This window comes from Catharus ustulatus, chromosome 8, assembly GCF_009819885.2.
Source record: "Catharus ustulatus isolate bCatUst1 chromosome 8, bCatUst1.pri.v2, whole genome shotgun sequence".
Lineage (NCBI taxonomy): Eukaryota > Metazoa > Chordata > Aves > Passeriformes > Turdidae > Catharus > Catharus ustulatus.
Window position 1 is genome coordinate 13,334,269 of NC_046228.1, and position 14,768 is coordinate 13,349,036.

At 41.3% G+C, this 14,768-nt stretch overlaps 1 protein-coding gene across 7 annotated transcripts in view; it reads left to right on the forward strand.

The window, feature by feature from the left end:
* BTRC (beta-transducin repeat containing E3 ubiquitin protein ligase) overlaps positions 1-14,768 on the forward strand; it is a 112,438-nt gene that overhangs the window by 93,067 nt on the left and 4,603 nt on the right. For all 7 annotated transcript variants that reach the window (XM_033065607.1, XM_033065610.1, XM_033065611.1 and 4 more), the window contains 7 exons: positions 1,101-1,287; positions 4,910-5,006; positions 5,877-6,014; positions 6,497-6,615; positions 8,919-9,168; positions 9,829-9,947; positions 14,105-14,215. In XM_033065607.1, coding sequence (XP_032921498.1) covers positions 1,101-1,287; positions 4,910-5,006; positions 5,877-6,014; positions 6,497-6,615; positions 8,919-9,168; positions 9,829-9,947; positions 14,105-14,215 — 1,021 coding nt within the window. The remainder of the gene's footprint in view (positions 1-1,100; positions 1,288-4,909; positions 5,007-5,876; positions 6,015-6,496; positions 6,616-8,918; positions 9,169-9,828; positions 9,948-14,104; positions 14,216-14,768) is intronic.

The window sequence follows — 14,768 nt, forward strand, 5'->3', positions numbered from 1 at the left end:
CTCACAAGGAGGGCCTGGTCTTTGAGGCTGTTGTTTTAAAAGCAAGAAAACATGTATTTAACTTTGTCCCAAATGTGAACCAGAGGGAAGATGCTTGTAATACCAATCTTCCATTGGACTGAACATTATGCTTGAGGGATGATGTGATCTAAACTTTCACAAAGTGTATGAAATTTAACCCATGGAGTGAGATAATCTCTTGATGGTGTGCCTCACTTGTGAATTAAACAGCCTTCAAGAGAAGCTATATTTGCACAACTTTCATTTAAAAGGCATCTTGTTTTCTTGAAGTCTTGATTTTTATCAAGTTTGAGTTGGTAAGGGCACATTTTTACTGACTACATCCAGTTAAACATGGCATAACCTTCCCTGCATAGACATTACATTGAGCTGCTTGGTGCTAACCTGGCAATTGTTTTACATTTCACTCCAGTCATGCTGAAGTACAGCCAGTCCTGGTATTCACACTGGGAAATATTTGCAAATTATATTATTTTGGTGCTTATTTTTCCTTCAACCACTAAAATAAAGGAAACTAGCAAACCTGCTTTTCGTTCCCCTTACACAGCCTCTCCTTCCCTCTTGGCGTCCCTGTGCATCTGCATATCCTTCCCTCCCCTGTCTAAAGGTACCACTACCCTTCAGGGCACACATTGGGAATATATATTTTTTTCTTCATTACATTTAAAAGCTACTGCTTTAGCAAAAACAGCTTTTGAGCCGTTGCAACATGAGAACAGCTGTAGCAGTGAGATGAGAAATGGTCCTAATATAGAGAGATTTTGGGGGCTGCGTTGCTGAGTTGGAAATGCCATCCATAGAATATCCCCCTAGTGCTAAAACCCATCGAAATAGATTGGAATGACTTCTTGGATTCTTTATTATTTTTAATGACTTGTTGTGCTATATCCAAAGGAAGTTGGAGAACACTGCTCACTCCTGAACTTAGCCTGAAATGCTCTTCTGTGCATTTGGTCCAGCTCTGCATGCAGAAGAGGAGATGGAGGGAGAGTGTATCTTTGTACTAGCAGGGGGAGTTGTTTAAAACTCCGTATCTGTCCAGCAAATAATGTTTTTCTGTTGTTGTTGTTCTTCCCCAGCTCGGGGATTGGATCACATTGCTGAGAACATTCTGTCCTACCTGGATGCCAAATCTTTGTGTGCTGCTGAGCTGGTGTGCAAGGAGTGGTACCGGGTGACGTCGGACGGGATGCTCTGGAAGAAGCTCATTGAGAGAATGGTCAGGACAGACTCCTTGTGGAGGGGTTTGTCAGAGAGGAGAGGATGGTAAGGAAACTGAATCTTCACCTCTTTTACCGCCATTCAGGAACAAAAGGGGTTGTGTGTTTCAAACCATACTTGAAGAGGGTTATTCAGCACTGAAGCGTCATGTTGGTTTCAAATCTGACAGTTGCTTGCACCAAAAATCAGGGCTTGGGGAGTTAGGGCATCATTTCACTATGTGGCAATGTCAGGGATTTTTTCCTCAACTTCCTCATCCGATCATGCTCTTACCCCACCGTGCCAAGTGAGATGTACAGACTGAGATTTTTACACCCAGCCTTTCAGTTCAAATTAAGAAGCTGTGTGTGCCTCAGGGGAACCCTAAACCGGTCAGCAGTTCAGAGCAGAAGAGCTTTTTCAGGAGTGGCAGTGGGGGAGCATGTGCTATGAATTAGTTCTTTCCTGATAGGTCTGTTTGTTTTCCTCAGCAGATTTTCACTATTAGATATCTGTTTAATTTTCAAACTGGAAGCTGAGGGTAGGTACCATGGAGAATAGGGGACTTTAGAAATGCAGATAGATTAGTTAATAATCATCTGGAATAGCCTTACTACAGTGTAGGTCTCACTCAAGTTTGAAGCTGCTCTGCTAACATTTCATTAGAACTTTCTCTCTCAGGGGTACGCCCTTTAATACATAATTTTCTTTTCCAAGGGTGTCCCTAGGATGTTGGCAGAAGGGAAACTGGGTATGAATATTTCATAAACAAGATAAAAGTGACAGCTCAGGCATTTTGGTTGCTATTAAAAAGAAAAAGATACGGAGTTGCAAACAAAGACTCCTGGTTTATGGTTAATTTTGTTATACTGTTTGTCTCAGGAAGTAAAGACAAGTAAATCAGGATTATGAGACATTCTTTAAAAATAAATACTACTTTGATCAGCTTCCAATAGTGCAGTGTTTCTGAAGAGTGTAAAATAAACACAAGCATGGCAGTGATAAGTTTTGCAATTCTTTTAGTGCCTTATTCTCTCCAGAACTTCCATTTTTTCTCCCTACTGTTGAGGTCACAGTAAGTCCCAAGTGGATCTTGAGAGGTCATTTAGTCCTTTTTGTTCCCCATAGGCAGAGACAGGTTTTTCTTAAGTCATCCCAAATCTTTGTCTTGACTTGTTCTTAAAATCCCCTACTGATGGAGATTCCCCAGGCACCACCTGGAAAAGGAATTTGACGGTTTCACTTTTTTGCTCTTTCTAACTTCAGTTTTTGAGAGGTTTTCCTGATATCTAGGTTGTATTCGTAGCTGCAGTTTGACTTGTTACGTTTAACCTGCATAGATAAGCAGGACAGTTTCTCTCTCCTTCTTGCAGTAATCTTTTCCATGTTGGAAGATGACCATGTTTTATGTTCTGGCTGCACTAGCCAACAATAATGATGTGTTGTCTTGTCCTCTTACTATTTTCGGTTTTCTCTGTTTAGACCCTTCCCAATTACTCTACTCCATTCTACTCCATTCAGCTGAGTGTCTTCTGCCAAGGCATCACTGGGGTTTGCTCCCTCCACACTTTAGAAATAACATCAGTGCCAAATACTAGTCATCCAGACCCATGATATCTCTAAAAGACAGGTGCAAAATTTTTCTTCTCATCTCAAGGACAAGTCACCCTGTTAGTGCACCTTTCCTTCAGGTTTTTGCTATGTGCTGGATGTTGCTTTGACACAAAAGCAAGTGGTGCCCAAGTCTTTCAGGTTGCCCTCTGGTTATCTCTGTGATGAACAGATAGAACTGTGTGGTTAAGAGAAGCAGACAGGAAATATCCAGTGCAATTGCATCTCTGCCATGTAGAGCGTTATAGCTTTAATCAGTGCTAGCTCTGTGCATGGCACAAGGAGATGACTAACTGGACAGTTCAGAAAGATGGATGACTGGTGTTATGTGGTTACAGCTCCTCTATTTGCACATGAGCTGTCTGATTTCAGCGTTTGCAGCTTGTGCTTTACAACAGAACTCTTTCCCCCACCCCCCAATTCTGCAGCATGGCAACCTTCATTGGCAGATTGTAAGGGAACAGTAAGGGTTATGCAGATTTAGATAAATATAAAACAGAAGCCTAAAATCTGGGCATGCTTGTGTCCATCTGATTAAATTGGCTGGTCATCAAAACCTGCAAACAATAGTTCCTTTTATCCCAGAGCCACAGCACAACAACTACTGGGATGCCATGGAAATTCCAAGCAATCCTTCAGCTGAACAGTAAACAACTGACTACATGCAGCAGGGCACGACTTTCAGGTAGCAACCAGACTTTGTGTAAAGTTAGAAGGAGTAAAAAGGTTTTAGACACATAGGCTTGTACCAGGTTTTTCTAGACCTGCCTCAAGTCTCCCAGGATGTCTCCAAGGTATTCTGTGCACCTCTAAGAGGTTTTCGTTTTCCTTGGCCAGTAATATTAATAATCGTGAATGCTCTTCCAGGCTGGACCACAGTAAACAGGCATCTGTCTAGTTAGTAGTTTGTCTGCATCCATGTGTGCCATCTTCATGTGATTTTTCCCATATACATGTCTGCTGGTCATTGTGTTTGAAGAAACAGGTGATTCCTCTGTCCAAATGTGAAAGCACGTTTCTCTTGAGTTGTACTTAGAATACTTGATTTAAAGAAATATCAAAAGTTCTATTCCTGAGCACTTACCATTTTGTTTGTCCACTCCTAGAGTTTGGTACTGCCTTACAACCCAAAGATTTCGGTTTGTTGTTGTGATCTCTCTAGTTCAAGTGCATCAGGGCAGCTAATGTACAGTCTCTGAAATTAGTTTTGAGTTATACTGTATGGAAAGGACAGGAAGGGAATGCACAAGGAAGTATTGAACAATTAATTATGCTGTAATGGAGCAAGGGAGGGAGAAGTGGAGAGCTGGCCCGGTGTAAATTCTGTGCCTCTGATGCCAGGATTACACTCGGAGGCATTTGTGCCTCTCTCCATTTTGTGAGGCATGTTGCCAGGCAGAGCAGCAGTTAGTACGCCCATGGTGGGGTTTACTAGCTTCCACACCGTGTTTGGTGGCTTCTTAACTTCAGGATGAGGAATTAAAGTTTTTTACACAGCAGGCAGTGATTGCCGTTTACAGATTTTTTTGGTAACAAAACTCTAGCTTGGGATATGAGTATTCCAAATTAGTGTTGAGATGAGGGAGGCACCACAGATGAGGTGTTGCTTACCAAAACAGAGTAGTAGCAGTAAAATGTCCATGTACCCAAACTGATACTGTTCCTGCTAATGCAGATAAAAGCCAGCCTTGAATGTGTAGTGAATTTGAGAGTTCCTTGGCTTCTTTTGTTTACTTTGTGTGCTGTATTTTGAAGGTGACCTCTGATAATGTGGGTGACTATTGCAGGCTTGAACCATTGTCAACCCTTACTGAGCTGAATGGGCCCATGTCCATACCAGAGAATTTATTTCCCTTCCCCAAGTTACTAGACACAGATTTTTCTTGGATATTTCAGTGTTAAAATGCAACACTGACACATTGCAGGGCAAATAAACAAGGAACCATCCCATCTTAGTAAATTAGGTTTGACTATGAATCTGTCAGCAGTGGTTGCCCATTTGTAAAATGCCAGGAGAACTTTCTCCAAAATGCTGAAATATGATTTGTGTTCAATGGAAATGTTCTTTGTCTTCCAGGGGACAATATCTATTTAAAAATAAACCTCCTGATGGAACTGCGCCACCCAACTCCTTCTACAGAGCACTTTACCCCAAAATTATACAGGATATAGAGGTAAGAAACAACTCCCAGATGTGGTGGTGTTTCACCAGTTGTTTTTTAGTTTTGCTTTCTTCAAATGTTCTTTATTTATTCATGACACTGAAATTCTAGGGCTATTCCATTGCAGGGTAATATTTCATTAAATCTGACATGTCTGTGTTTGTCTGGAGTTTGTAAATCTGGGATAGTTATGAAAGATCCTTTAGACAGAGGATGAGTTGGATTGCTCAGTGAGCTGTTTGCAAGGTGAAGTCTCCACACTTTGCATGTAGATATCACAGCAGCACTGTAACATCTTGGTTTTCTCTGTTCCACACAGTACTTTGCTCCTCCTGGTGCAACGAGACCCAATAGACTGTTACAGGAAGATACCAAGAACTGAGGCAGGGAGAAAATGCATTTCTAAAGTCTGCAGTCCTAACACTCAGGGAAACAGGAAGCAGCTGAGCATGTTTGCCTTGCATTTAGTGTGAGCAAAATGGCGTGTTCTGGTTGTTTCCTAATGGCAGAAGCACTGCTTGGGCTCTGTTGTGACAAGGTTGTAAAAGCCCTTAGAGCTCACCTGACACTTATCTTCAGTTATTTAGCTGTTGAGTCACAAGGGGCTAAAAGTTGGAGACAGAAAAAGGCTTTTAGGTTACTTCTTCCTCACCATTCCCAACAACAGACCAGTTTAGCCACATTATGTTTTCCAAGCATTTGTCTGTTTAATTGGTTTTATTACATGTATTTTAGAAAGCAGTTATGTCATTGTATGGGCCTGACTGCAGGAAAAAGTGTAAAGAAAAGTGTCGGCTGCCTTCTCAACCAAACAAAAAAAGGCGAGATATTTCTGTGCTTTTTTTTTCCTTACATCTCACTTGTCTCCTGTCTCTCCTCAAGACAATAGAGTCGAACTGGCGGTGTGGAAGGCACAGTTTACAGAGGATCCACTGCCGGAGTGAGACAAGCAAAGGGGTTTATTGTTTACAGTATGATGATCAGAAGATAGTAAGCGGCCTACGAGACAATACTATTAAGGTGAGAATGCTCCATCATGGCATACTAATGGCTTGGAGTGCCTATGCCATAAATAATAATATCCTAATTTCAGTGACACCTGCCCAGTCTCTTGTTAGTAACCTAGCCTTCTCCTTGCTCTTCCTCCATCTCCCACTGCACAGCAGCTATGCCTCTTTTATCTGGCTAGAGGGACCCTGTTTTCAGACAGACAGGCTTCACCAGCAGAGTTCGTGTCCAGCAATAATTACAGGCTGTGTAATTACTGGGCCCTGTACCCTAATGAGAAGGGTAAAACCAATATTCATAGTAAAGCCAGTAATATGAAAGATGTCAATGTATTGCACCGAAGAGCCTGTAGAAGACCCTGCAGATGCCACTAAAGGTGTTCTAAGTGGACTGTGGAAGATGTGCTGTAGTGAAAAACAGTCTAGTCAAACCAGTAAGTGCTGAAAGATTAAAACCTTACTGAACTGTTCAGTTTTGAATGTTTGCTGTCTTAGATCTGGGATAAGAATACATTGGAATGCAAGCGAATTCTCACCGGACACACGGGTTCTGTCCTGTGCCTCCAGTATGATGAACGGGTGATCATTACTGGATCTTCAGACTCAACAGTCAGGTGTGTGCTCATGATTTGCACCTTTCTGTTTGCCTCTTAAGATTTTAGCTTTGCAAGCTGCTGAAATGATCTCTTCTTAAATGTGTGCTGTTCAAGCAGTTCCATGAAGTAGTTCAGCATATTTGTTCAGCATTCTACTGTCCTTGTTTATCAGATGTCCATGCAAATCGCTGTCAAGGAGAAATGAGAATCTAAGCCAAGGCCAGTCAAGGTCAAGATGACTTAGGAAGGCCATCTAGCATTTCACCAAGGTTTTGCATGTTTTGACACTCCCTGAGAATGTTACAAATTCTCTTTGAGAATAACTTTTTAAGAATTGAAGTTTTCAAAGCAAGTTTGAAGGTTTAGTCATCCGTTGTCATTTAATTTTAACAAAATTTATATGACTAGATATTCTATTATTTTAAATTAAATTTCAGCATGATGTTTCTTTTCATTCAGTCTTTCTAACGTTGCTCTCCTTCAAGTCTCCAGTAAAAGGCTGGATACCTCAAGGTAGCACTTGTGGTGCATGTTGTGCATTTGTGAAGTCCGCTAGTCATGTTAGAGGATACCAGAGAGTGTAAGACCTGTAGTGTAAATAGAGGTGCATTTGTGTTAATGAATTGCAATGTGAACTTGGATGTGAGGGGCAGATCTGACTTCTCCATGTTGTAATATACTCCCTCCTTGTCAGAGTACAAGCAATGCTCATGCAGTGAAGTTAGCAAAGAGCTCTATTGGTGGCCTTTCCTGGAGCTATTAGCATGCATTCCTATGGCTGCAAGCTCCTCTATGCTTGTGTAAACGACTACTGTTAAGCTAATAACTATTAAATTGAATTCCTGACATGTGATGCATGCAGTCTTGCAGTTCTGCTAGGTTTTGGGGTCTTGTCATTCATAGGAATCCAGAATTTCAGCAACATCGCCTGCCTGGAGGTGATGTGGGAACTGCACTGGGCTAAGCAGATCACAAAAGGAGAGGCTGATTTCTGTAATGAGCAGTCATTTTCCATATCAGGCCAGGCAGGCCAAATTGCAGACTGGCTACTTGCCCAGGAATACTTTGTCTCCCACTGTATCTATAAATGTTTGTGCAGACCCCAGAGGCACATAGGATGCATCACTTTTATCCTTGGGTCTCCTCAGGAAGAGAGGCTTCATCCAATAGACAGTACAGATGGGCTCTTAATGCTTCTGAGATCTCAGGGATGCACTTGTCCAAAGAAGTCAGTGGGTCTCCAGCTCCTGTTCAGTTTGGCAACTCTGTCTGCAAACTGTTTGTATGTTAATGGCTCAGGTCTTTAGTTTTTTCTCCTTTGCATTTTCTAATTGGAATGTGGTTTTCTTTCTCATTTAGAGTTTATAAGTTGATGCACTTTAGTTAGAAAATAAGACATTAGAAGTCTTTCTCACATCTTGCCTTTTCTTACTGCTTGCCTTATTGGCAGCAGGAAGTTTTAACTTCTGCAGGGTCTGATGTGTCGGATGATACAGCCATTTTCTGCTTTCATATGGTATGTCTGGGGTACAGGTGTGATAGTGCCAAAAGATATCTCTATATGGAGGGCAAAAGAAGTTTGCCAACAGAATAGCCCAAAAGAAATATTTTTAAGGCTTAAAATCTTCATTTTAAGTACTAGCAGTTCTGTATGAAGCTTTGTCTGACTTGCATCTTAAATTATCTTTCAGTTGAAACAGTTGGTTCCAATAACATTAAATTGACATAAATGCTATGTCTTAATTTGGGTATTCAGCACATTCCTGGAATGTAGCTGTGTACCAGATGCACCGCAGGGTAAATGCAAATCATGGTGCAACTTGTGGCAATTAGTTGCATTTGTTTGAAAAGAATTGTCTTCTGCTTCTGTATAAATTACTACTTGAGCTGATAGTCCTGTGAGAGAGGTCAGAAATGAAGCCTGTTAGGGAACTTCCCCACATTGACTAGAAATTATGTGTATAATAGGCTGGCACAACCAAGAAACCCCAGTTTTTAAGGCCATTAGTCTTCTACCTTTTATCAGCATTAAATTCCCTTAATTAAAGAATGCTTTTTTCCTGGGTGCATTATTTTTATGGTGTTAACTGCATTGCAGGGTTTTTGGCTGCTGGACTGTCTCCATGTACACATAATCAACAGGTTTATCTAATACATTTTTTAATGAACTATTTAATAGATGTAGATATAACTTGTGGTGTTTGCTTCTCTAATACCGCTGGAGAGTCAATTACCTCTCCCTGTCCCTCTCTTGCTCTGCAGAAAATTCCCAGTGCAGGTTATTAACTCTCTTCTCTCTGGTTTGAAATCTGAACATGCAGAGTGTGGGACGTGAATGCAGGCGAGATGCTGAATACCCTGATCCACCACTGTGAAGCTGTGCTGCACCTGCGCTTCAACAACGGCATGATGGTGACGTGTTCCAAGGACCGCTCCATCGCCGTGTGGGACATGGCCTCCCCCACAGACATCACCCTGAGGAGGGTGCTCGTCGGCCACCGAGCCGCTGTCAACGTCGTGGACTTTGATGACAAGTACATTGTATCGGCATCAGGTGACAGAACTATAAAGGTGAGGTGTTTCAGGCTTTTTATTTGCAGCAGTGGGGTATTTATTAACAAAGAACAATGACCAGACAGGGAAAATGGCCCCTGGCAGGATCTTCCTTTAGAAGTAGTGCTCTTCCTTCTGCTCCTTTGCACTTGTTCCTCCTCTGTTGAGCTGGCACAACTCACTTACAGAGCTTATGGTAAATCAGTTCCAGGTACAGATGCAGTTGAAAAAGAACATTTTTTTCCTGTGTTCCTTTTCGACTTGACCACTTCCATAACCTGTTCAGTCTTTTAAACATTTGTTAGAGGGCAGCATGGGGACAAAAGTGAAGGTGAGTGGATAGGAGACACTTAAGTGTTACTGCTATGATCCCAGTCTGCAGCATTTAACCTCAGAAGAATCTGTGTAGTTTGCAAACTAAATCATAGTCCGAGAATGCTAAATCCGGAAGCTAATTTGATACCATGTGGCAAAAATCTTCTGTGTACAGTGACCCAACCTGCTATCAGTTGCAGACTATAATCACAGGTCATCAGAGGGGTGATTTTCCCAGTCTTGATAGCATCTTCATTAAGAGCATTCTGGATGCATCTGTATATCATACAGACACCATCTTTTGTTAAGTCTTTTCGTAATAATTTTGTCTCTGTGTGGTTCCCTCCCCGCTTCCTGTCACAGGTATGGAACACTAGTACCTGCGAATTTGTGCGCACCTTAAATGGCCACAAACGAGGCATTGCATGTCTGCAGTACAGAGACAGGCTAGTAGTGAGCGGCTCTTCAGATAATACCATCAGGTGAGAGACAAACTCCCCATCACAGGGTTCTGTGCAAGCACACTGTGTCTGCTGCCCTGGGACATGCAGAGCTTAGGCAGCTGAAGTGCTCTGTACCCTTGTCAACTTTGAAATATGCTTTCTTTGGTGTAGAACATTGGGAACTACTGGGAAGAGATATTAGAAGTCTGTTTCACTATGTTGTCTATCATCCTCTACATCTCAAGAGTCCCATACTAATCAACAAGTTGCATTACTGTGACAGTTCTGGTGTATGAAAGAGCTGGCAAGTACCACTTTCTACGGTGTCCTCTTGTGATATTTTAATTGGACTATGTGTCTAGTTAAAGGGGTCAGATTTGCAGTAAGTGGCATTTAATCCTCGGCAGAAATCCTCCTGGGCTCTTGCCAAACTCTTCTTGTGGTACTTGGCACCTGGTTAAGTTTGGAACAGCTGGTTTAGAGCATGAAGTTCAGTTTGCTGCCTTTTGGACTTCTCCAGCTGCCCTGGTTGCAATCTGAGATTTAACTCTTTCTGGTATCACAATCGGAATTTCTCCCTACATCCTGCAGGTGCTGGCAGAGGGGTGTCCCACTAATTTCAGGATGTACAGAACAAGCTTGAATATTAGTTTATGTGATGGAAAATGGAAGTAACAGCAAGCTCCCTTTTCCCTTTGTCATTTTTTTAATGTAATTGTCTGTCTTTTGATAAAACTTGGAAGCTGGACAGTGTAAGCAGGAACCCTTCATTTCACATGTCAGTAATGATTTTTCCTCAGTGGGAACAATCCATGCTATTGTTTACATGTGTTTTGCAACATGCTGCCTCTCCCTGCTCTGCATTCTGTAGGAAAACAGTGACCTTTGGTTGACATCACCAGGTTACTGTTCCACATTTTCGTACAGGGCTGTCTGAGAGCATGACCAGGAGAGCTAAAACTTCCATCTCTTAATCAAGGGAAGAGGTATTATAGGCATTGTGTAAGAGCAGCACCACTTGGTGAGAACTTCTGCACTTCAAGTAGAAAAAATAAGCCTCTGCAGTTTTACTATGAAACTTGGCCTCAGAAGTAGAACAAGAAATGGTTAAATAGTACAGCAGTTAGGGAAGGATCTAAAATATGCAATGCTAGTAAAAGCAAATGTCAAGATAGTGATAATGCTGAACAGGAATACAGTTACTTTTATGCTTCCATTGGACAAAATCCCTACTTGACAGATAAATTGTGCTAGAATTTCAGGAATGTCGACAGTGCATCTTAATGGAAGTCAATTTTAGCAGCAGTGTGAGCAAGGCAAAAGACTAACCCGATACTGAAAGACATTTTAGCATTTTATCCAATGCCCAGCCATTAGCAGAGGGTACAAGTCAGTGGAAGGATGATTAAAAAAAAGGTTCCTAAGTCATCTTTGTGGATGGCTTGGTGCTTTGTAGGTTTGATTTTAATCCACTACCAGATGCTGTGTGCTGGACTTCAGTAGAGACTGATACAGCTTAAAAAGTCCATTGTTCCTCAGTTGCAGGGAAACTTTTTTCCAGAAGATGACTTTGTTGTTTCTGGTTTTGCAGCTGCAAATGTTAGACATGTGAAGCAGCTGAGACTTCTGTAGGGAGACTCCACATAGAAAAATAATATTGGTTTTGATTTAGGCCAGAAATTTCACCTGTGTAAGAGGACACAGATACACAGACATCACTATCATTGTGCTAATTTCCATCTAGCAGAAACTGGTCCATCAAGTTTAATCCAACCACTTCAGTATCTTAGCTTCTAGGGCCAAAGTTCATAATTACTATAGACAAACATGGTGTAGAAAGAAAAGGAGCAGAGAATTTAGGGCAAGAAAATAAAATTAGACTATATCATCTTGGGCTAAGTTTTTAATGAGTGGTTGGTCTTCTACTGTGTGCTCACGTAGGGATCTGATACCAATCTGTTTAGACAACAGCATTCTCTCTAAGAGATGGGGATTCAGACTCACCTTGTGTATATCTCCCTGCTCTGCCTTCAGGTGAATTAAAGGCTGAGATAATTGCAGACCTCCTTCTACTTCCAGAAGTTCTCCCAAAGTTATAGGAAAGAGCAATGGTAGTGTTTTTGACTGCATACACATTGTAGTGATTTTTTTAGTTAGTTCTTAAGCCTTAAGCTTAATTGTTTTACTGTTTGTTCCTTGGAATTTTTAAAGAAGTAGAAGTTAGAAAAACTTACCAAATCTGAGAAGAACCCTTGGCAACAACTCTGCTAAGAGACCCTACTCTTAATAGCAGTTGTCCCGTTTGTACACGAAATCCCATTTGCCAAGTGACAAGGGACATGATCACCTCTTGTAATCCCATTCAGATTCAGGTAAAACCTCAGACTGGGACCTGAAAATACAGGCCTGAGTTAGTGTGATGCAGCCTCCCAGAGCTGCTGACAATTTCAGGATCAATGGCAAGGAATGGAAACACATGGCACAAAAGTTCCTGGCATAAGACTGCTCTTCAAACCTTTCTGCACCAGTTAATCTCTGGCATTGTCCATCCTGTTTACAGTCCTTGAGAGACATAATGCTCTCTGACCAGCCAGAGTGCCTTTGGCTGACCTTTGCCATGGAGTTGCTTGCTCTGACCTTGACTGCTGTGCTGTACTCAAGTGAAAACTGTTGGGCCCTTCACAGATTCCTGAAAGATCAACTTCACAGATTGAAGAATGACTTTGTGCTCCTTGTTGGCTTCAAACATGTGCATAGACATATCCTTTCGCAGTTCTACAGTGACAAAAGCGTTCTGTTCGTTCCTCTGTTGTCCAAAGTGAGAGCAACTTATTGTAGCAAGACAGCTGCAATCATCCACCAGCCTTGGGCACACATCAACTGGATCTGGATAATTCCCTGAGGAACCTCAGGAATAAAACATGTGGGGATGGTTTATCTCTTTCTTTGTCTCTCAAGCAAAAGTGACCTGACCTCTCAGCAGCTGTGCTGCTTCAAGATGTGTCACCCAGAGAAATTTCACAAACCCCCCATATTTCTCACTACTGTGAAGTTGATGCCAGTCAGAGCACTTATTGAATGAGCATTTGAGAACATTTGTGATTGCTTTCTTTCTGCTATATGTCAGGGAGTCAGCGCAGATATTGCTATTACAAGATTGCTGTATGAGCAGAGCACATCTCAGCCTAAGATGGAACACAATACATGTCAAAGAACTTCAGTTCTTGTAGGCAAATAATCTTTCTTTATCCATGGTAATTGGGAGTCATGTCAAAGAGCTGGCAAAAGTATGGAAAACAGACTTACTTCATAACTGTTTGAAGCGTTTCACTATTTTTCAAGGTAGTGTGCAAGTGTAAAATTATGTATTTTAATTTATTCTCCATGCTGAAAATCCATCACAAAAGCTGAAACTCTGGGATAGTAACAATTGAGAGAATAATGTGTTGCTGGGCCTCTTACTGTGTATTGGTTTGGGTGCCAGAACTTTTTAAAAATACAGTATTATTAGAAATAGTTCACTTTGAGCACAAGAGTTATTTGAGAGTAAGAAAAAAATGCATTTCAAAATAATAAACACAGAGTATCTATTTTAGTTTATGCATAAGGTGCCTGGATTACAGGTTAAACATACCAGCAGAAATGACAATGGAAAAGGTCTTGTTAATTCTTGTACCTCTCACAACTTATTGATACAACGTATTGATAACTTAATTTGTCTGATGGTAGTCTTCAAATCAGAAATGAGCATGTAGGTTAACAGAAAGGGGCTCATGCCTGTGAAGGTGATCATATCAATTGAAACAAGCTGCCAAGGGGATTGGTAAGTGTCCCTCTCTTAATATCTTAAAACCAAGGCAGGACACTTTTATGAACAATGAACCTTATCAAAATAATGTGAGGCTCACTGTGAAGATAACTGGGAGATATCCTGTGTTACTAGAGCAGTAGATACTAGACACAACTGGTTTGTGACTCATCTCCTATGTGTTACTCTTACATCATAAGGTCATGTGGAAAATCATGTATCCATTTAACTGTGGGAAAAGGAGTGATGAGTGCAATTTGTTTCTTCCTTGTTGTTCCATCATAATCTTTATTTCCAAGTTTCCTTTAACTACAAGCAAAGACCAAAGGTTTCATTGCAATGCTAAGGTATTAAAAAATTCTTAATGCTTCTTTGTACTCTCTTCCAGGCTGTGGGATATTGAGTGTGGGGCATGTTTACGAGTACTGGAAGGCCATGAAGAGTTGGTGAGATGCATACGCTTTGATAACAAGAGGATAGTCAGTGGGGCATATGATGGGTGAGGTTATCAGTGCAGTCAATGCTTTGCATCTTCTGTCTCAGTGTCTCCCATCCCACTTTGTGTGTCTCCTCTATAAATATCAGCCTCTCTGTCTGTCATACTAAGAGGACCTGTTCATGGCTGGTAAATGAGGACCATGCTACAGAGCATAGCTTTCATTCTTTTGAAATAAGTCCATGTGATTTGATGTGTGTGGTCCAGTTCTTGTACTTGTAAGAATATCTGACTGGCTCAACCTGAAACTTCTTCCAGCCCAACCCCTTGTAAGAACGATCTTTCTCATCTGTGATTGTCTGCAGGACCATTTGCCATTACAGACTAGTTGTCTGCACTCCCATGTGTTTCTGTTAGTTATTACCACCTCTTTTTATGTGTTTTACTTTGTTGACAGCCTATTTTAACCTCCCATTAAGTTATATAAGCTTTACAAAAGGGGAAATGCAAGAACCAGGTCTCAAGAGCAGAAGGATTGCTGTAATTTTCCTTTAACTGGTCTATTAGCTAAGTTGTACTAACAGTTTTGGCGGTTTTTTTCTGTGAGTACTTGCTC